Source organism: Notolepis coatsorum, assembly GCF_963971535.1.
Source record: "Notolepis coatsorum genome assembly, chromosome: 8".
Lineage (NCBI taxonomy): Eukaryota > Metazoa > Chordata > Actinopteri > Aulopiformes > Paralepididae > Notolepis > Notolepis coatsorum.
The window spans coordinates 28618909-28640755 of NC_140172.1; the positions used below are offsets into that span (position 1 = coordinate 28618909).

At 40.2% G+C, this 21847-nt stretch overlaps 1 protein-coding gene across 3 annotated transcripts; it reads right to left on the bottom strand.

Annotated features, from left to right (window-relative positions):
• Window positions 1-892: 892 nt before the first annotated feature.
• ska2 (spindle and kinetochore associated complex subunit 2) lies at window positions 893-15697 on the bottom strand. Of its 3 annotated transcripts, XM_084319850.1 has the most exons (7): window positions 15650-15680; window positions 14047-14120; window positions 9583-9678; window positions 8804-8980; window positions 8246-8317; window positions 5805-5844; window positions 893-2855 (listed from the first exon to the last, which is right to left on the bottom strand). In XM_084319850.1, exons 3-7 carry the CDS (start codon window positions 9655-9657, stop codon window positions 2779-2781), a joined length of 441 nt encoding a protein of 146 aa, XP_084175976.1. In that variant the 5' UTR covers window positions 9658-9678; window positions 14047-14120; window positions 15650-15680; the 3' UTR covers window positions 893-2778. The 3 variants fall into 3 exon arrangements, with proteins under 3 accessions (XP_084175976.1, XP_084175978.1, XP_084175977.1); XM_084319852.1 differs by lacking the exon at window positions 14047-14120 and having other exon boundaries at window positions 15650-15697; XM_084319851.1 differs by lacking the exons at window positions 14047-14120; window positions 15650-15680 and adding an exon at window positions 15147-15168.
• Window positions 15698-21847: the final 6150 nt, after the last annotated feature.

The following is a 21847-nucleotide window of genomic DNA, read 5'->3' on the forward strand; positions in this document are numbered from 1 at the left end:
GTGTTTTATTGTTCGCCCGTATATGCTCCTTGTATCGCCGCTGCTTACAGCGCGCATTGGAACGGAGACAAAGTTATACTGTTAGTTTTGTATATGCCGAGCCACTCAACACATATTGAACGGAGAAAAAGATAACCGTTAGTTGGAGAATAAAAGTGAGAGAGAGAGAGGTGTTTTGGGAGAGGAGGCATACCATACTCCCGCAGCGATCTGCCGACGGGCAGGGGATAACGGAGACGGAATAGACCTTTAGACTGAGTTCGGTTGAGGCTGAACTCATATAGCAACCAACAGACTTTAGGTGATAGCCTAATCTATACCTTTCTGTTGAACTAATTCTAATTATTAATCTGGACCTTCAGAACATGCAGTATTATTAATTTGCTCAAATGTCGTGGCCTCACACAGTGCCAACTGCAGGTCTCGCCATCTCAAAGATGACGGAGCATAAATTATGCAGCATCCCCCTGTTGGGGTTGCTCAATGCTGTAAAATATTACATAAATGTGTTTTTATGAATAACGATATTTGAGGAGGCTAATAATATTGCTACAGCGTGCAATTCTCTGAGGTGGGAGGCTCCGCCTCCGGGCGAAACCATCTCTGTGACGTCAGCAACAAAATGGCGGCGCCCATGTTGATTTATGCTACATAAATGGACATAACAAATCGTTTTTTCTTAGAAACGCCTTATTTTTATAATGTGTTTTTTCTGTGGTTTATCTAAATACTAATTTGATGCTATGACAATGTTTATATGCTTCATCTCCCCTTTAAGGGGTTTAAAATACATCTGGAGGGGATCTCCAGAACCACATGTGCCTCTGGAGACACTGACACAAAGGAACCATCCCAAATATTCAAGGACAAAATTGACAAGACATTTGTTTTAAAGACAAAGGCATTTTAAATTAAAACTTTCATGACACAGACATTTACATAATATACATTCACTGTCAATATTCTTTATGAAATTCTCTTATTTACAAAAATAATGCAACAAAAAACTGCCGGTTTTCTCTAGGGTATTAGGGGGGGTCCACACAAATATCCACTTGCTGTTAAATCTGTACAGGTTGGTTGTCACTGCTGTAAGAAAAGTGTGCTGCTTGCATAGCAGTGCCATGGCTGGCAAAAAAAGAAAAAATCCATATCACTCAAAACGCAGTGGCAGTGCAGAGATACGTCTGGCAATGAGACCACTCTCAGCCAATTGTCTAGTCTAATGTGCATCCGACTGCAACTTAATTGGATACACGCTGTGTCGCACAGTATGAAATTAATATAAAATTAAATCGTTTTTAATTTTTTATTCAAGTGCTGCTGCTAGCGCAGTACTTCCCTTCTTACTCTTAAATGTCATCCCCATCGATGGCAAATGTGGCTCTCGGATGTGTGAGCATCCATCTTTTTTTTTTTACCGGTGCTTGTGTAATTATGCCTTCGTCATATTCACATTTTAATGGTGTAGCTCCAGGCTAATCTTGATGATGGCAGTCTCTTTCTTGTGCGATTTCTGGCTTTGCCATTGTTCATGTTGAGCTATTCCTCCTGCCAGGACAGTTAAGTCATCAGTCATCCTGCAAATAACTTTATCTTTTCACAGATTGAGGAAACTGGTTGATTTTACCACTGAATCCCATGCATTTGTTAGTGCCATTTTACAACAGGGAGGGGCTGGTGATTGAAGGCTGCTGCATTCCAGCCCATTGGCTCCTCCTAGTGGTGACAGGAGGACTAGACAGAGCTCAACACACAACTGTCAGGCTTCTAAAGAACAATAGACAGACGGCTACCCTCAGTTGGTCTGTGCCAGCTGTGGAGAAAAGGGCTCTTTGGGGAAACACCCCCGGCTCAGCTGGACACAAAGCTGGGAGGGAGCCCACTCTGGAAACAGAGTTTTGTTCAAATCAGTGAGCCAGATAGCAGCCCAGCCTAGTTAGGGACCTGGCTTCCAGTAAGATGGCCAGTATTATTTAGTATCGACAACATTTTTTTCTCTCTCCAATAAAAGCCCCTGGCCAGTGGGGAACTTCAGCTCTTCAGAGTGTGTTGGATTATTGTACGACCACATTGCTCCTTCCACCTACCCCTTCCTGTTACACATTATTAATGACTTAGCCCCAGGATCATAAAAACCTTTTTAATACATTTGTATAAATGGCACCCATCAATTGACGCAAAAAAAAAGAAGAAAAAAAAGGGGAATTTTCTTTTATATTATATATAGATGTAACATATACTAATGAAAAAGCAGAGGTAGTGGGAGGGAACAGGTATGTGTATATATGTCGGTGCAGTGAGCTAGCATGATATAGTTGGCATCTATGGATTCACCAAGGTCTCTAATTTAAGAGCGACAATATCTGCTAAAATAATCAAGATGCGATATGTCCATCATTCAACCACAATAGGGACACATAACTACATTTACCTAAGGTTCAATTTAGGTGTTTTGTAGAGCCTTAAAAAAAGAAAAAGGGCCAAACATGTCCTTTGTGGGCTAGCTCAACCAGCTTGGCATCACTAACTTTAATATCCAACCGCTTCATCTTTAGCAAAACTGATCAAGCAGAAACTCGACTCGAGCATCGTTTATTTACAGTTACCTTACATCAGAGTCTCTTATGGCAGAGTGCACGTTAGCGGTGCATACTGGCCTCGTTCCCGTCGGGCTTGTGTTGTCGTGGAAACAAACAAGGATTTGCGTGTCAGAGGTCATCTTGACTTGGCATGAAAGTGGCTTGATGTGTCGGAGAAGTGCTGGTGCAGCTGCCGTTACAAGAGCTTGAGGTCTGCCAGCATGACCGTGGATGGACCGGCCTCCAGTGTGGCACCACTCAATTCCTTAAAGGCTGCGGACAACGAAACGGGCAGAAGTTAAGTACAATAATCAAAGTTTACATGGTAGAACAGAGAAAGCATGACATTTATAGCAGAATTAAACTATTTACGCTATATGCTGGTTATGTCATGCAAGTAGCACATCATATACACTGGTTATGTTATGAGAGTAGCACATCATATACACTGGTTGTTATGAGAGTAGCACATCATATACACTGGTTATGTTATGAGAGTAGCACATCATATACACTGGTTATGTCATGATAGTAGCACATCATATACACTGGTTGTTATGAGAGTAGCACATCATATACACTGGTTATGTTATGAGAGTAGCACATCATATACACTGGTTATGTCATGATAGTAGCACATCATATACACTGGTTGTTATGAGAGTAGCACATCATATACACTGGTTATGTCATGAGAGTAGCACATCATATACACTGGTTATGTTATGAGAGTAGCATATCATATACACTGGTTATGTTATGAGAGTAGCACATCATATACACTGGTTATGTTATGAGAGTAGCACATCATATACACTGGTTATGTTATGAGAGTAGCACATCATATACACTGGTTATGTCATGAGTAGCACATCATATACACTGGTTATGTTATGAGTAGCACGGCAGTAGTGCATCAGCAACACTTTCCCCTTGTGTCCAAATGATTCTATTTTAAGACACGCATTCAAAATAGTGGTCGACCGATTAATCTGGCATTTTGAGATAATGGGCCGATGCCAGAGCTCATGAGGTCGATAAACAAGAAAATGCCTTCTCAAAGGACTGGACTATTATATATATTTCTCTTTTTTTCTTATCGTCAACATGGTCTACGAAAAGACAATGGGCCTCATGCATGAAGCGATATAAGAACAGATTTCGTTCTTAACTAGCATTTCTTCTTATTTTGTTCTTACCTGGGATTCAGCAATGTTTTCTTATTGTTGCTTTTCTCTCAGGCAAGACCAAATTCTAGGAGTGTTCGAGAACACTCTTACCCATATAAGAAAATCGTACCAAAAAAAATTATAAAAAAAAGCATACCATTGGTTAATTTACCCCAAATACGACTTTAAAAATACAGAACCTTTCAATAATAAATTATTATTATAATAACTTATTGCGTGCGTTCTGTCTGAAATGGATTATATATTGCTGTTAGAACAGTTATGCTCTGGCCGCCCAGGCCATTGATTGATTGAAGATTTTATTAACAGATTGCAGAATGAGTACAATACAGTACGGCTCAATACACACAATTGTTAAGGGGATGCAGACCAGAGAAAGACTTTCGTCTTGTTTACATCAGGGTCCCCCATTTTCACAACATACAGATATAGATATATATCATGACATACAGATATACAGTACTGTATACGTAGCATAGAACGCATATTTAGAGATAGTCTATATCAGTGGTTCCCAAACTTCTTGTTTATGCGGACCACTAGATTGTTATCAAGAACATTTGCGGACCACCTCGTATGCAAACAGTAAAAAATAAATAAATAAACAACTGACTTTGACCCACGTCGCGGGCACTGCGTTCAGTTCTCAGAATGGATTTGAGAAAGATGTGCCATCCACTGCACTGTACTATGCGCACTGCCAGCCAGGCTTATATATGCTGAGATATTCAGACTCTAGATCTATTTGCAGAGCCAGATGAGTGGCTGCTTAACTGTTAAGTATTTCCCAACCTACTCTGCGATTGGCTCTTGACAATCACACAGTCGTTCAGTATTGACAAAGCCTACTTTGCTGGAACGATTAATTTGCACGTACTGTATACAGTACGTGTGTGCGCTCACTGCGGGAGGTGGCCAGAAACGCGCAACTACTATTATATTACTAGTTACTAGTATATTAATACAGTCTATTCCACTATATAGCTATAGGTGCTGTATGATGACAATACATTTGATTCCCATCTAATTTTGATCCATCGCAAAGCGCTCCAGCGCTTGAATATGGCCGGGGGATCCGCTCATACAATGCAGACCCAAGTTCGCACACGGCTTGCGTATTATAATGAGCCCGCGAGGCGTGTCTCTGTATGCAAATGATTGCGCGAGAACGCACTTTCCCGTTTAGAATGAGTGGGATTCATCATTCAAAAAACTTGGGTAAGAACAGATTTGGACTTTAAGAACGGCTTGATGAATGTGGTGGTGGCTTTTCTTATTGTTCTCTTAACAGACAGGTAAGCAAGAATATAAGAAAAATAATAAGAGAGTATTGTTGAATGAGGCCCATTGAGTTTCTTCTTACTGGTCCATGCAGCCAACACCGATTATAGCTCATATCCAGATCACTGCACTGAATGCGAGCATCGTAGCATTTCCTAGAATTACTGCATAAAGTGACAGCGATGGTCTAGTCTGCCTGAACAGAAACTACTTCCAAGGCGATCGCCGTAATTTCATACAGTAATTCCGATGCACGCGGTCATTGCAGTGATGAATTATACTGACAAACTGAATTTTGTATAAATAAAACAATGGAGTTCTATGACTTCCGGAGATTAGCTGTAATCTGGTGTTGGCTGGATGGACCATATTTGTAAATAGTTCAAGTTTCTTTATTAGTTGTCATATAGAAATACAGGATACTTATAGAAGAAATGCATTGTTGGTTTTGGTCTTTTTGTAGGCCATGTTGACGATAAGAAAACAAAATGATATTACCGGTAATAATACACCGGCCTCGTCCTTCAGAATGGATTCCAATAGCATCATGCTGTCCAATAATGGCTATTGACCAAATTCACACGGTGGCCATTTTGCTCTTATGTCATGTTCAGGTTAGGATTCCTTTCCACCCTATTCCAGATGGGAACAGGGTGGAAAGGAACACCAACCTGAGCATGACATAAGAGCAAAATGACCACCGTGTGAATATGGTCAATTGTCCATACTGAGGTGAAAAGTCTTTACTCACACAGTGGCTGTCCTTGGGTAGACGATGAAGATGAAGGTACCTGATAATACAAAGAGGTTGCAAATACATTTGAGGCCTGAATATGGTATAGTCATATGAACATAAAAGATTATCCGTGAAAATATCCTTTCCCCAAGTCATTAAAAGGAACACGCCAACTTTATGGGTGCGTACCGTCTTCTGTTTCTTTAAGTACATAATCTTAATAAGCCCGATATTAATCACTGAATTATAGCTTTTTTTCAATATTATTTGGAACCTGCCATCGTTGGGGCCGATTCCCCGATACATCAAATGACAGCATCTTACCAGTATGTAGGGGTATACAAATCTATATAAAAATCCAAGTTTACTCAGAATTTACTGCATCGACAATTCTCCTCTCGTTCTCTTCCCAAGGTTTCTCTCTGGTATGGCTACTGATACGATTACTGATTTGGCATAACATTAAAAGCTCATTTTCATAAGTCTTTGAGATAAGTAAGTAAAGTTTATTTATATAGCACCTTTCACAGACCAGGGTCACAAAGTGCTTCACATATAAAAACATCAACAGAGTGCAAGGATAGCAGCATGTTAAAAAGTAAATAAAACGTGAAAGAAGACATAAGATTTACACACAGTTAGCCAGAAGCCTGTTTGAGTGTTAACAGAGACCACAGATCTGAAGTCCATGGGAAGAGCATTCCATAGCTGCGTAATATATGCTCTACAATTAGAGCTCTGTAAACACGTTACGTAAAATAACCAAAAAACATATTGTGACCTCAAAATCAAAATTTGTATAGATTAGAATCCGTTCATCGTTACCCCCATACCGGAAGGAATTCATCTACTACTGTATCATCTCCCATACCAGAACCTTTTTAAAGTATCTGCCAGTGCTTCTGTGGTCTGGCCCAGAGGTTGTAACGTCCACCCTGGAACAGACTCATGCATGATCTGACTGCCTGCCACCTCAAGAGGAATGCCTGGACAGATCATGTAAATGCTATCATTTAAGTAGCAAACCACCAAACCCAACTGTTAAGTAGAGTAGGTTTACCCTCCGAGAATGTTTAAATATAGTTTTGTGAGGGGGTGGGGTAGTTATGGATGGGTCACCTTCATTAGACATCTAGAATCAAGAGAGGGGGGAGGGGGGTTAGACCTTTAATATAGTCATGGAATATCTACTCCATAAAATGTTACTTCAACCTGTGATGTCTTGGGAATTTGTAAACTTTTCGGCAGATGTCCACTTATGCAGAATGCCAACCGGATATCAAATTCTGACCGAATTCCACTTCTCCCTGTCTCCCTGTGGGTGGCTGTCCTGGAGTGACACCCACCCACACCCACCCAGGATGTGATCCCCCTCTGCGTGCCCCCGTCTCCCTATCTCCGGCCGGAGTGATGACTGGAGTGCTGGACGTCCCGTGATGGCCGGGGGGATGCGGCCCTCTCTGCGTCGCCTCCTGTCTCCCTGTCTTCGGCTGTCTCGGAGTGGTGGCCGGAGTGTGGAACGTCCCGGGAGGACGCACCCCTGTGCCTCGGCTGGAGCCGCTATCAGTTCAATCTTTAATCTTATAAAATGTTCAGTTGTTATCACTATCAGCTCTATATAAAAAATTTCAAAATGTTCAGTTGCTATCACATGCACTCATCTGTGTTTCACTACACACATGGGTGCATGCTTACCAGCTGTTCGCCTCTTTTTAATGCAACTTGCAACACTAATATCACCGACATCTAAGAAGGGAGATCCCCCCTTGAATTGGCCCTTCTAAGGTTTCGCTCCTCCACATTGCTTGTGATGCATTTTTTCCTATTGTTAGGTTTTAGTGAGTTTTTCCTTACCTTCGCGTGGGGTACGTCTGGGAGTGTTGCATGCATGCATGCATTTATTTTGAGCTTATGGACCTTATGGTATTCTTGTTTTTTTCTTGACTTACTGTCTTACTATGTTTTTTTTTCCTCTTCTTGACTTGTTTAAAGAAGACGTGTCTCTGTTAAGCACTTTGAGCTGCACTCAGTGTATGAAAGGTGCTATATAAATGAAGATTATTATTATTATTATTTAAGTGAGATTGGATCAAGTCAAGTCAAGTCAAGTCAAGAGTTTTATTTGTCACGGCATACAGGGCATACAGTGAAATGCGGGTGGTCATGCCCACAGCAATTGTGCAATAATACAAGTAATAAGAATAAGACATAACAGGTATAATGTACATAAAGTTTAAAATGCATGGTAAAAGACATGCTAAGGTCCTGCGATAGTGCAATAGTGTTAAGCTACAGATGAGGCACTGGGTCTTATATACCGGTACACTACTATACAATATACAGTTTTACTATATATCCTTATGCTATCTTGGTATACAAGAACCACTCCCGTTCTTTATTTCTTTTTTCAACAACCAAACCATACGCAGATCCTCTGGCTGTGCAGAGACCCTTACCTCTGTTGTGTTGAGACTGACTGAACTAAGGGCCTCCACCGCCAACTGCTGCGACTCAGTCAATGGTAAAACCTATAAATGGAAAAATAAAAAACTACTTTTAGTAATAAGCCACTTAACCGGTTTTAAATTGTACAAAATAAAAATTGGGGGAAAAGGAAAATATAGATATACCATCAATCCAAATATCTGCTACAGTATGGAAAATCACATTTTGGATATTCCAATCAATGTTAATCTTGGACTGCATAGTAATGGAAAGTTAAAACTGTATTACAATTTAATTACAAACATTAAAAAAAAATCTTCCTTTTAGCATTAATTTAGAACAATCAATTCCCAATATCAAAAAAGCCAAAGATGCAGTAAAACAAATATGATAAACCTTAACCTACACACCATACTACTTTAGCAATAGCTGTATCAGCAGTTGTGTAAAAAAATGCAATAAATAGTTCAATGGTGTACTGTATTTTGTATTCGCACTGTAGTAAAGGCTCCAGGCATTACAATGGTATTGGCGATTAGTTGGCCATTTTTACATTAGGGGCTGGCTACCTCCTCATTAGGAATGTGTTGCAGCTGCTGAACGATCTGCAGGGTGCTGTTGAGGTGGTCCCTGATGGAATCCATAGACTCCTTCTGCACAGTCGCCATCTCCTTCACTTGTGTGCAAAGTGCCGCGTGCCTGGCCTTGATGGCCGAAAGATTCTCCAACAGCTTCACAGAGTACTCCTGTTAATGCAACATGATCGATTCAGCAGACCAATATACATACCGTAGAAAGCATTGATGAGTGTATATATATATATATATATATATATATATGGCAGCGTTAAAGGGATAGTTTCTACTTTTGGAACCCTAGCCCCATTTCCTCTCAGCACCATCCACGCTATTCCGCACACTAGCTCCAGCTAGTTAGCCACAACTTACAAGCCAATGGAAAGTCAATGGGGTCAAGCTCCTGTCTGTAGAAGCTGACTGAAATCTACTGTGTGCACTGAAGGTAACTGAAATCTATTCCCCAGTCAGCTTGTACGGACGGGAGCTAAACCCCAGTGACCAAATAGCCCAGGAACACATGGGGCGTGCTGAGAGGACTCTACCGATTTACATCATTGGCAAATAGGACTAGCTTAAAGAAAATTATAAATAAAATCCCTTTAGGCTGTCTTTTTATTTATATATAATTAATATAAAAAAAAAATATATATATATAAGGTAACACTTTTACAGTGGGTTCCTAAGGCCAATTGATCATAATAAAGACTGAAACGTGTCTTGCACTTTTTGAGAACCCATTTGAAAAGAGCGGTAGTATATTATGTTCTGACCAGCGATTCAGGAACAGATTCTTCTTTTGCGCTGCAGATGTAATCCAGCTTCAGCTTCCTCTCTATGTACTCCATGTCGGCCTCCGACTTCTGGAACTGAAGGAACAGGCTGCTTAATGTTCTGGAAATGATACACGTTCCATTCATTTAAAACAAAAACACCACAACCAGTGCTTTTATAAAATATTATATATTTGTTTCTTAATTACCGCTGTGATATGAAAACCTCTCAACTCCCAATTATGGCATTGTCATTGATTTATTTCTACTTTAATTAAATGCCCCATTACATAGAGACGCAGGCCAAAGTTCCACGACCATAGGGCTCATAAAACCCATTTATTGTAGTGAGGATTAAGTAGCTACAAATAGAAATGTACACTACAAATGAATAAGTAAGGCCAAAGAAGAATCAAGATATTCCCCCCCCCCCCCCCCCCCGAGCATGATCAGGTGCGACTAAAGGGAGGAATGTGGAGAAGGAAAGGTGCAGTAGCCCATTCCTTGAGGGGTTTACTCCAACGTGACTGCAAGGAGAGGACCTTATTAGCCGCATACCACATTGAAATAAACAAACAATATAGGCTTAGGCCACTGAAATGAACGCAATACTGCACAGAGAGCACACTTTGTTACATACTTCACTACCAGAGACTGAGGATTTTTACATTAATGTGGGAAATTATTTAAATGCTCAAGAGGAGTGAGTCTTTGCTCATAAGCAAGGGGTGCAGATTATATAGGCCTACTTGTTTCTGGAATACCTGGGACTATCAAGTTTTCTCTTGTAATTACAAAATTATTTATAATCATCTTTGCCACACAATAATAGCGGCTAGACTTGAACAATTAGCATGAAAATAATATACTACATTGTGCTAAAACATATTGCAATACTATACCACACCTCCATATAGACACAAACTACTACAAGGAATGTCAATAATATGCCTCCTGCCAATGGGGAATAATTGACTGATCAATTGTAGGTAAAAAAAAAAAGTATTCCACCATCAATGTGCTCTTGCTCTGTCGAGGCACAAGAAATTACACATTTAAAATCCTTTACAAAAAAAATGTGTATAGGGCTTGTAATATTGCTTTCCAAGAGCCTTGCCGTGCCATCACAGTCGTTTAAACCCAAACACTGAAACCCTATAAGCAATATTGCACTACTCTGAACAAAGTGGACAGCAGAGGCAATACTGATAGGGTTCCAGGACTTGGGACCAGTCCATGTTTCAGTCAAATATGTTGCACAATCTCATATTACCAGACCAAATTAACATAGGAAAGACTTCTCACCAACAACACCCTTACGAAATTGTACCCATGTAAAAAATAATAATAATAATAATAATTCACCAAATTTCATAACACATTATGCGTCGACCCTTCAGCCCTGGGTATCAGGCTTTAAAATGTAGCTAATCTTCAAAAAGGTTAAGATGGTCTTTAGCCCACCCCTTCACCTCCAGCTGACTTCATGCAGTCTAGGGGAAAGGCTGTATGTAGTCGGAGCTCGCCGGCTTGCATCAACACTTTTTGATGCATAATCCCCCACGTCATATTGTTGTCCTTGCAGCTTTCAGATGCTTTGACAATACTATTGCACTGCTAGCTGTCCAATACAGTAGTGCAATGAAGTCAGAGCACCTGCAAACAGCATAAAAAAAACATTTCATAGTTTAGAAAGTCTCCCTCGGCTTGAAACTATCCCTGGCCAACGCCCTTTTAACATTGCACTGCTTTTCTAGCAGGGTCACCAGTAGTACAATATAAAAGGGGCACTGGACAGACAGAAAACACTGGATCTGGATTCCTGAAGAAAGACGTGGGACCCATAGATGCAGAATGTGTCAAATGTTTCCTTTTTTTGGGTGCACATACCACTGAATCAATTATATACATATAAAATCAATTATCCACATTTACTTCTAGAATGTAGGCCTATATACTATAGGCTAGGCTGGTGCCTACACACTAAACAGAACTTGCCATTTAGATCTTTGTACATCTGTGCGTACTGGTCTGGTGCTTAATGGTGTGCAGCTTGGCTAGTTCATGACATTAATGTACAGAGAAAGCACCATTTCCAATTCTCACCAACACACAAGGTGAAAAGTCAGTGATGTGTCACACATCTGGAGTATAATTCACCATATTTACACGGTGGCCATTTTGCTTTTGCCCCTTATGTCATGCTCAGGTTGGGATTACTTTCCAAGGTGGGAACAGGGTGGAAATAAATCCCAACCCGAATATGACATAAGAGCAAAATGGCTGCCGTGTGAATATGGTCAATGGACCTAGAAGGGGTTTACCACCACTTGTATTTTACGACATGATCAGCCATTTGAGTGCAACTTTGCGATGGTAAACTAGGACATTTCAGACTTTATGAAAACCAGCTGAACACACCATACTAGCATTTGACTGCAATTGGCTTGCCAGCAGCTAGAGGCCAAACAATTGGCTTTATTCTCTGATGCTGCCAACATGATCATAAAAAGTTAGGAAATTGGCCTTTTGGCAACTCCAAGGTTATAGGCTATATGACTTCAAGAATTGTAATAATGTCAGGGGTGAACAAATCACTAAACTGGATATTAATGCAACTTTCATATTTTCTGCACATACTTTAAACTTAAAGCCCAGTCAACTACCTGAGTCCTGTGAGCTTAACAGTGATGGGGTGAATTGCAGACAATTATATTAGCTAACTTTGAGTGTTTTGAGTTGTTGCAATGCAGAGTGGACAAATTTAGACTTGTGGATTTGTAACATTAGTTAGTTCTAGCATGCTACAAAAAACAAAACAAAAAAAACACATTATACTCTGTCCCACTTCTAGCATCAGTGGCTTTATTCACATGCCGCCAGATTAGTGGACAAGGTTCTCCAGCTCACACAATGTTGTTGCTTTAAATGTCATGTTTAAAGCTGCATGGTGTCGTTTTTAGGAACGAACCCATGAAAACACTAAATAAACCTTTAGCATTGAATAGTCTATATGAATAGTCTATATGTCTAAGTGTCTAAGTGTCTAAGTGTCAAGAAGAGGGAAAAACTAGATCTATTGAGCACCGTTTGAAACTAGAAATGAAATTGCAATGTTAGTTCACTTAAGTTTGTTTAGAATAACATATGTTTATATAATTTGGATTTGTGTGGAGCATTTGTTACCAATTTCTGTAGAGGGATTTTCTTCTTCCCATTCACTACACAGTGCAGCTTTAACCTGCGAGCTGTTGATGTTACAACATTTGCTCATTCAACACAGTGTGTGCAATATCTTCTTTAACCCTTTCACCGCCACACTACCAAAGGGTTAACCCTTTCACTGCCACAATACAGGTTAACCCTTTCACTACTACACTACATACGGTTAACAGTCTGTAGTGTGGTAGTGAAAGGTTAACCTTCTGTAGTGTGGTAATAAGGGTTAATGCATGCCAATAACCTCTTTAAAGTATATCCTCATTGAACACAGTGCATTCTAGGGCTGCACAATTCATTGCAATATAGCCAAATCGCAGGAGACTGCAATATTTGACACGGTGAAATGTGTCAACACATACCATTCTAAATGAAGGCCTGTTGGGCTGCAGTCTGCAGAGAAGGCCTGGCCTACAAACTTAACTACAGATGCAGAAAACACATTTGTTTCATACAGACGACCGCAAAAAATGACATCTTAATAATTTCTCTAATTAAAATACCACTCCCTCCAATATTGTGAATCATATTGCAATATCCGTTTAAAATTGTAAAAGATTACAATATGAGGTTGTCCATATCGTGCAGCCCTAGTGCATGCCAATACATTAGCAGCCGGAGAGTTCCAGAGTTAATGCATTAAACTCTGTTTCCCCCCAGTGTCTTAGGTTATTAGTGGTGACGGCAAGCCATGGGGGAAAGGTCTATGTAGATACAAGACCGGACCCCTTACTGCTAGTGGTTGATGCCGGGGAATCAATTTGTGGTGAGTCTGTCTAGTCATGGGCGACCACCACAAATAAATCTAGAACATGGTTAACTCAAGACTTCAGTTACCCTCTTACATCACAGTCCATGATTTCAGGTCAAAAAGCTGTCCAACAGAACAACAATAAAGCTCTCACTGTGGGCCCCAATTGTTCCAAGTAACAAAGCTAGTAGCACCAATGACCAGATTCGGTCGCAATTCAATTTAAATTATATATAGATTAAATTAGGCTTGATGGCGCTGGTTTCAGCAGCACATGCCATTGTTGTCAAAAGATGCAATTTGGTCAACTGAGTTTCTGTAGTTCAGCAGAAACTCAGCGCAAGGCAAGATACTTAACAGTTAAGTGGCATTTGTTAAGACAATACAAATAAAATAAAAACACTAAATGACTTTCATTATAAAAATCTATTGTTGTTGGATACAAAACAACATCCAATTGTTTCTATCAAGTGAGCTAGCCAATAGACATCCACCTTTGCCGCTTTCTCAACCTTGGGGTCAGGGGTCAGTACCCCATGTTGGGTCCAAAGAGTTCTATATGGGTCACCTGAAGAGAAAAAGGGGTCCACTGAAAAATTCCAAATCAAAATTAAATGACTGCTGTGCAGACAGACAGTCATCGACACGGCCAATTACACATTTTTACATTTGCAGAGCCGGCAGTCAAGTTGACAAATATTTATATTGTTAGAATTATTCTAAGAACCAGTATAATGATGTTAATTCAGTCAGAAGCTTATTGTGGAATGAAGGAGTGTACTTTTTTTCAGCTTCAGATGGATAATTTGATCTGTTATAACTATCTATATCTGTTTTAGTTCAACCTCTTAAGAGTGTAGCCCTTGTTTCAATGAACAGATATGTCAAGTTAAGTGTCATAATACATGAAGCATTTGTCTCTTTGAGCACCTGGAAAAGCGCTATATAAGATAGATGTATTATTATTATATCCATATCGCTAGCTGATATATACACCTACTGACAAATCCAATCAGGGTAACCCTAGTAGATAATGCAATGTTTTCCAGGAAGCAGATTAGATATCTGAAATAGTTTGATTATATTGATATCCAGGGGGATTATATATCAAAAGGGCATTAGTCACTTTCATTACTCATTTTCACAACACTTCCAACATTTTGGGCAATTTTACATCAACATGCTTTATATAAAAATAAATATGCTGATTGAAAAACTCAACTTTCATTGTACCGATTTTTTTAGTCATAAATACAAATAAAATCATCTTGATTTGTTTTAAGTTTTTTTTTAAGTACGCATATGTACACAATATTCATCTTTGAAATGTTGGGGGGGGGGGTATGAATGAACCCCTGGGAAAAGGGGAGGGGGGTAGATAGGAGCGGTAACATCTGTGACGTTTCACAGCAGAACCTTAACGTTTTAACCGCTAGATGGCGCAGCCGCCGTGGTTTGTACAGAAAATCCAGGAACCAGCATCATGTAATGTCGAGAATATATAACCAGGGTGTATGTGTTAAAATGGCCATGAACATAATTTTCAACGTGGAAAAAAGTAAAAGTTAATGTACAATACACCGTCACAACGTACCCTCGTGCTAATGGGGGAAAGCTAGCTGGTCAGCTAAACTGAAACGGGTGTGTTTTTCCTCTCTACCAGGACGCGGACTCGGCCTCTTCACAGGCGCAGTGTCCGCTGTCGAAATTGTGAAACATGTGGCAAAATTCGTTGCGTGCAAACAGGCTACTTATATTGCTAATTTAATATCGCATAAGGGTACGGTGTCGAGCGATACCAGCAACAATTCTATACCACGATGTAGCGATTAAAGAAAGCACGGGACGCGGCCGCACACGTTTACGTTTTCCCCTCTTTTCTGGGGAAATAATATCAATGCGCTGAGAAAGACAAACAATGGCATTATTTGGCTCCTCGCGAGTTAACGTTGCATTCCCATATGCTCACAATACACGGATATTTTCGCTCTAATCGATATTAGATGTTTACCAGAAAGCCCATATCAAGTGTTAAAAGATAAACGTTTATAGAATATTTGATAAAATGTTAATAGTTTTGCCGTAAGAAACGCTCACCATCGCCTCCAGCTTCTCAACTGTCGTCTCCATGTTGAATAGTTTACATTCCTCAGGCGGCCGCGTCACTATGCTGCCGCGGCTGGGACTGCGCTGATTGGCCAGCTGTCAGGAAGTGTGGCGGCAGATTGGCCAACGGAGCGACACGAGAGCCATTGATAGAGTTTTGCCTGAGAGAGGAAGTGATTGGCCAGGTTGTAATATGGGCGCCATGTTGTCGCCTCCTCTCAAACTGTTGGTTGTAATGGTTGACACTATAGATCACACTGGGGGTCATCTGCGACGCGTTGTATTGGAATTTGGGGGTCGTCAGTTTTTGTCGTCATCATTTTAATCGTAAAAGTTGTTTATAAGCCTATCCCTAACCATAACGACTCACACTACCTAAACATTTAAAACAAATGCAAAAATTTTCTTTTCCGGCCGTGGGATCTAGCATCTAATGTTGTAAATGTCCCTTCCATAACATTGTTGCTGTGGTGAGATTCCATAGATGAGATGGCCAACAAATGTATTAAAAAAATCAGCAAGGTATACCCATGTACATGTCAAAATACTTCCCAAAGGTCAGTGAATACCACGACCACAACACCAGAGGGAGCTCCACAAATCATGATAAACCCAGATTCGGCTCAAACAAGGGACTAAACAAGTTTAGCAATTATGCCACATCAATGTGGAACGCCCTACCCACAGCTGGAATGTGAATCACTACCCACTTTTAAAACCACTCTCAAGGAGCACCTACGGGAGACTGCAATTCGAAACTGGCCTCTGTAAATGTCCTAACGCAACCGCCTCCAATGTACAGTAAATGTCCTAACCCAATAATACACAAGACCCTCTTCTTGGGACCAAGTAAGGTTTTGTCGATAATCCAGTTATTATGTGAAAAGTGAATGGAGATGTTTAAAGCAATATCAAATTCAAATTCAGTTTTTTAACTGAAACCAAACTGATTTTGTTATAGCTTGTGTGTGTGTGTGTACGTACACACGCTGACTAACTAAGTTATTGAAGCTCAGTGTGGAAGAGATTAACAGGTGTTAAGTAATGGTGTGTGTGAGTGCCAATGATCTTAGCTGACAGGAAGTTTTGTTGATCTCTTGGCTATGCCTTGGCTTCATGGTCTTACATGGTTCATTCGGGTACCCAGATTACATTGCTAAGCAGAGGAACACTTGAGCCAAATTCCAATTCCTTGGCAAATGGCCCATGTCATATTAAAATGTACAAAGCGCTGAAGGATAGAGGGTCCAAAATGTGAAGTATTTTGAACTTTGGGGTGGGGGCAAATACGCTGATAAATGACTAAGCTTGTATGGAAACTGGCCATTATACAACAGGTATCTAGAGGTGTCAAGCTACTCACCAAGACGGTAAAGGGGAATATGAACACCACCATTGTGTACATGGACACTTTTGGGCTATTCTCTCTACTCAAGGCCTACATCAAATTCCAATCAAATACAGCCATGTAATGCTATAGACATTTTCTAACTTGACGACATCAACATTCGACATTGTTGCAATATTTGCCAATGCAATAGCTGACGGTAAATAAACTTGGGCCCAAGCTGTTCCCCTAGCAACAGTATTCCACTGACGATTGATAAAAAATACAAATGTGACTCTAGATTGCCTAGTCACATACTAGCTTAAAATAAATATGGTAACAACAAACACAACACTTGCAAATGTGTCAATTTACAAAAGGTGCATACAAGAGTGCACATGGCTAGAGCAGTTATCAGCAGTCTCCTACTTCAGTGGTTCTCAACCTTGGGGTCAGGAGATGATTGGGGTCGCAAACGATTTACAAATACATCATCATGTTTATCTTTGGTATAGATCGTTATTTTGTGTGTGAAATAACGAATATTCAAAGTCCAAAGCCTTCTTCTGATCATTAATCAAGTTAAATAGCATGACAGTATAAACAAAAAATATATATTTTTGTCAAAGTTCACAATTATGTGTCTATGTAGAGGGGTCACAAACAAGCATCGCTCTGTTTTACTGTTCTAGCCAACAGCCATTAGCTGACTTACCGAGACAAACTTCTGGCTTTTTTTTCCAGAGTGAGCAGGGCAGCTTCAGACAGTCACAGGGTCCAGAAACAAAAATGTTTTAATCCACACACCAGGCAAACAAAGGTTTTAACCATCCAACGGTCGTATATTTTCGATGCTTAAGTCTCTCAGCCCGGGCCGCTCAGAACACAGCCAGAACTTCCAACACGGGTCTCAGTAAGTCAGCTAATGGATACGTATCATTTGCACTAATTGGCAAGTATTTCATACCACTTCATGCGTTTTTCATTCATTCATTCAACCTTTATTTAGATCCTCTGAGATTTTTCATTTTCAACAATGCCAAAATTACAATAGTTAAAATGCAAAAAAAAGCAAGGATAAATCAGGCAATAAGACACAAATATTAGCATTGGTTAAAACAATTCGATAAAAAATCATCAAGATGCAAAAACACCTTATTAGAATATCCCAACGTCACCAGGGAGTCAATATTCAAAGTGCTTTGTAGTTTATTACACGAGTCCAGAGCACAAAATCTAAAAGCAGTCTTTCCGAGTTTGGAATTCCCCAAAGGAACATGTATAGTGTAATCCAGTCCTGAGAGCGGGTTTGATAAGCTCCTACATTGAAATCTAGCAGTGAGGTAATGTAAATAGTTAATTTGTTTAGAAGCGCTTTGTAAACATATACCAATGTTGATCCTGCCTCACAGAGAGAGAGAGGGCCAACAAACTTTTTCATAGAGTACAATGATAAGTACTGTATCACCACCAGTAATAAATCTAAGAGCAGAGTGATTAGTGTGGTACTGGTGGTGTGTCTACATATTATGTCACCATAATCCAAGACAGAGTAATACAGATTCAACCAAACATTTCTACTAAACAACTATTTCTATAAAGAAAGTTTTTTAACCAGATCATCAGCATGAACTTTAAAAGTGAATTTATCATCAGTCCAGATGCCTAAATATTTATAATGTGGGACTCTTTCAATAGCTGTACAGAATAAATAATAAATGCGAATCTGAAGTTAGCTGTAATTGATTTCTTAGCTATAGTACGCTTTGAATGTTGTAAATACAGGAATGGTTGATGGAATATCTTGTTCAGGAATAAGGGAGATAAGAGTTAGATACTGGTAACAGCTCAATCCTGGACTGAATAACAGTGGTCTGTGGGGGTATTAAGAATTGTGGGTGATGACTGGCTTGGACTTACTAGGTTTCAAGCAGAGACTGGAAGTTAGTTTAGTCCTCATTAGGTTGGGGAATTAACATGAGCCACCGGCCAAATGCCTGGGACATTTAGTTTTTGTCTGTGGCTGGTAATTTAGTCTACTAGACATTTAATTTTTTTTTTATCAAAATGTTCTCCCATTTTTTTCTATATTTCTCCCATCCCAATTTCGTATTTCCAATTCTCGCCTCCCCTGTCTCGAACGTTGCTAGACTACGCCTCCCACTGGTCGGCTGCAGTGAGGACCAAGCCTTGCATCACGTGTCCCCTCCTACACGAGGAGGCAGCTGTCGCATCTTTTCACCTGAATAGCGCAATCTCTCAGTGGCGAGGAGTAACGCGTGGGAGGCTCACACTGCCCCGATACTTCCTGATTCTGCTGTACAGGCGCACCAACCGACCTGTAGGAGTCGCTGTCCACAATGTCCAATCCCCACCCACCGGCTTTCCCACCCTCTAACACTGCCAATTGTGTTAGTATGAACGACCGGCCAAGCCGGTAGCAATGCCGAGAGCTGGGCTCGATACCAGCATCTTCTGCGTTGGTGGCGAACGCCTTGCCCACTGCGCCACTCGGTCGCCCCAGAGAGACCTTACAGCAATGGCCACTATAGTATAGATCTAGAAAATGGTGAGCTAACAAAGTATTTATACAGGGGAGTAGAAAAAAGTGGTACATTGGGCCTCATTCACGAATCGATATAAGAACAGATTTCCTCTTATTTTGTTCTTAACTAGCATTTTTTCTTATTTTGTTCTTACCTGGGATTCAGCAATGTTTTTCTTATTTTTGCTTTTCTCTTAGGCAAGACCAAATTCTAAGAGTGGTTGAGAGCTAAGATAAGAAACTCTTACCCAGATGAGAGAACAAAAATAAAAGCCTACCATTAATAATAATACATCAGATTTATATAGCGCTTTTCCTAATGCTCAAAGACACTTTACAAAATAAACATTAACCCATTCTCAGCCAATCACGTGTTAAGGCGGGTTTCTCCGCCATGCGTTGTCTGCCAATCACGCCGTAAGGCGTGTTTGAGATCAATATTTCATATTTTCGTCATGGTATTCATATTTCACCCACGGAGTCTTGGCTAATGCTGTCTGAGCCATCACAACTCTGCAACACTTCAATACCGCCACCTGGTGGCCGATCGGCGAGTTGCCAAACCGGAAGTGCCCATTGGAGCTCGGTCCGTCCCCTATTTTCGTCCAGCCACTCGTTTATCGTCCCGGGGCTCAATACAGACACCGTCGATAATCTTTTTAAAGAAAAAAACGAAAAATCACAAAATAGCTAAAAGTAGATATAACAATGAATGTTACAAAATGTATCAAGACTAAACTATTCATGTCAACTAGTATAGAAGTAATGTCACAGCCTAATGTGAAAATGTATTGGTAGTTAGCTAGCAATGCAAGCTAGCCAACACTAGCTAGTAGCTAGTTAGTTAGCAAACTGAATGTTGGCTAGCAAGATTGCACTCCATGTGCTTGCATCATTAACAAAATCCAAATTCAAAACAAACTCAAGTTGCTAGCTAGTTAGCAAGATTGCACTGCTTACTAACTAACATTGATAAACCCAGGTTTACCACACAGTTAAAACACAGCTACAGTACTTACATTTGAGGATAAACTTGCATAAGAAGTTTCACTGTAGATGTCAAGGCTCCCGTGTTGGCTGGGAAATGCATGTATTTGACCCTTCTATTGAGATCGCGAGTAACGTTATTATTCCTGAAGTCCACCAATCCGAAACTATACTTTTAAAGTCCATATCACCAAGTTGCCTGCATCAAATTCCAACATCCAATATAGGATGCCAAGAGCATGCTCTACATCGCATACAACATCCATTTATATCTACAGTAAACGCTGTTCACATGTAAAGGGTTTTTATAAACTCGTCTTAATTTTGTGCTCAATAGTTTCATTTTATTACTATTTTACACATCATCCAATACAATTTTCCACAACTGTTTCTATTTCCATGTAAGTGTTCACTTTTGCTCAGTTTCCATGACTTTTCCATACCTGGAAAATGAAAAAATTAATTCCATGTTTTCCATGTAGCCTACCGTGGGAACCCTGCATGGGTTGAAAGCAAACCATTGGTCAATTGCCCCCAAATAAGACTTTAAAAACCCAGAACCTTTCAATAATTATTATTATTATAACTTATTGCATGCGTTCTCCTTCTGAAATGGATTATATATTTTATATTGCTGTTAGAAGTTAGATGCTAAATTTTATCGCAAAAATAAAAGAACAGTTAGATGCTCTGGCTGCACGCATATTTAGAGATCTATGACAAGCACGCAGTCGTTCAGTATTGTAGTATAAGTCTTTATTTGTCATCAGATTAACACACACACACACATGTGATGGGCGACCCACAGGAACACACACACGCATGAACTGATCATGAGTCGTGAGACGTGTGTCATTTTGAGATCAGTCACAAATCGCTTCCTGTTGAATGGATCAAATGCCGAACCTCGGCTGTTTTGCACACGCCTCATTCGCCTTATAAGGAGCTGGCGGGCGTGTCTATATGCAAATGAATTGAACGAGAACGCGCATTTGAGTTTAAGAATGAGTGGGATTCATCATTCAACACACCTGGGTAAGAACAGATTTGGACGTTAAGAACAGGTTGATGAATGCGGCAGTGACTTTTCTTATTTTTCTCTTAAGAAAAAATATAAGAAACATATATAAGAGAGTATTGGTGAATGAGGCCCATTGTTCCTGGTTCGATTCCCGCTCCTCCCAGGCAGCATGTTGAAGTGTCCTTGAGCAAGACACTTAACCCCTAACTGCTCCCGATGAGCAGGTTGACAACTTGCATGGTTGCCTCCACCGTCGGTGTGTGAATGTGTGAGTGAATGTGAGGCATAAATTGTAAAGCGCTTTGGATA

Excerpts from the sequence above, each read along its gene's own strand:
- ska2 (XM_084319852.1), bottom strand. The coding sequence starts at position 15,682 with ATGGAGACGACAGTTGAGAAGCTGGAGGCGATG. Across the intron at positions 9,679-15,649 it reads TTGAGAAGCTGGAGGCGATG|TTCCAGAAGTCGGAGGCCGA; the intron begins GTGAGCGTTTCT and ends CTGTTCCTTCAG. Across the intron at positions 5,845-8,245 it reads TCAGTCTCAACACAACAGAG|GTACCTTCATCTTCATCGTC; the intron begins GTAAGGGTCTCT and ends TTGTATTATCAG.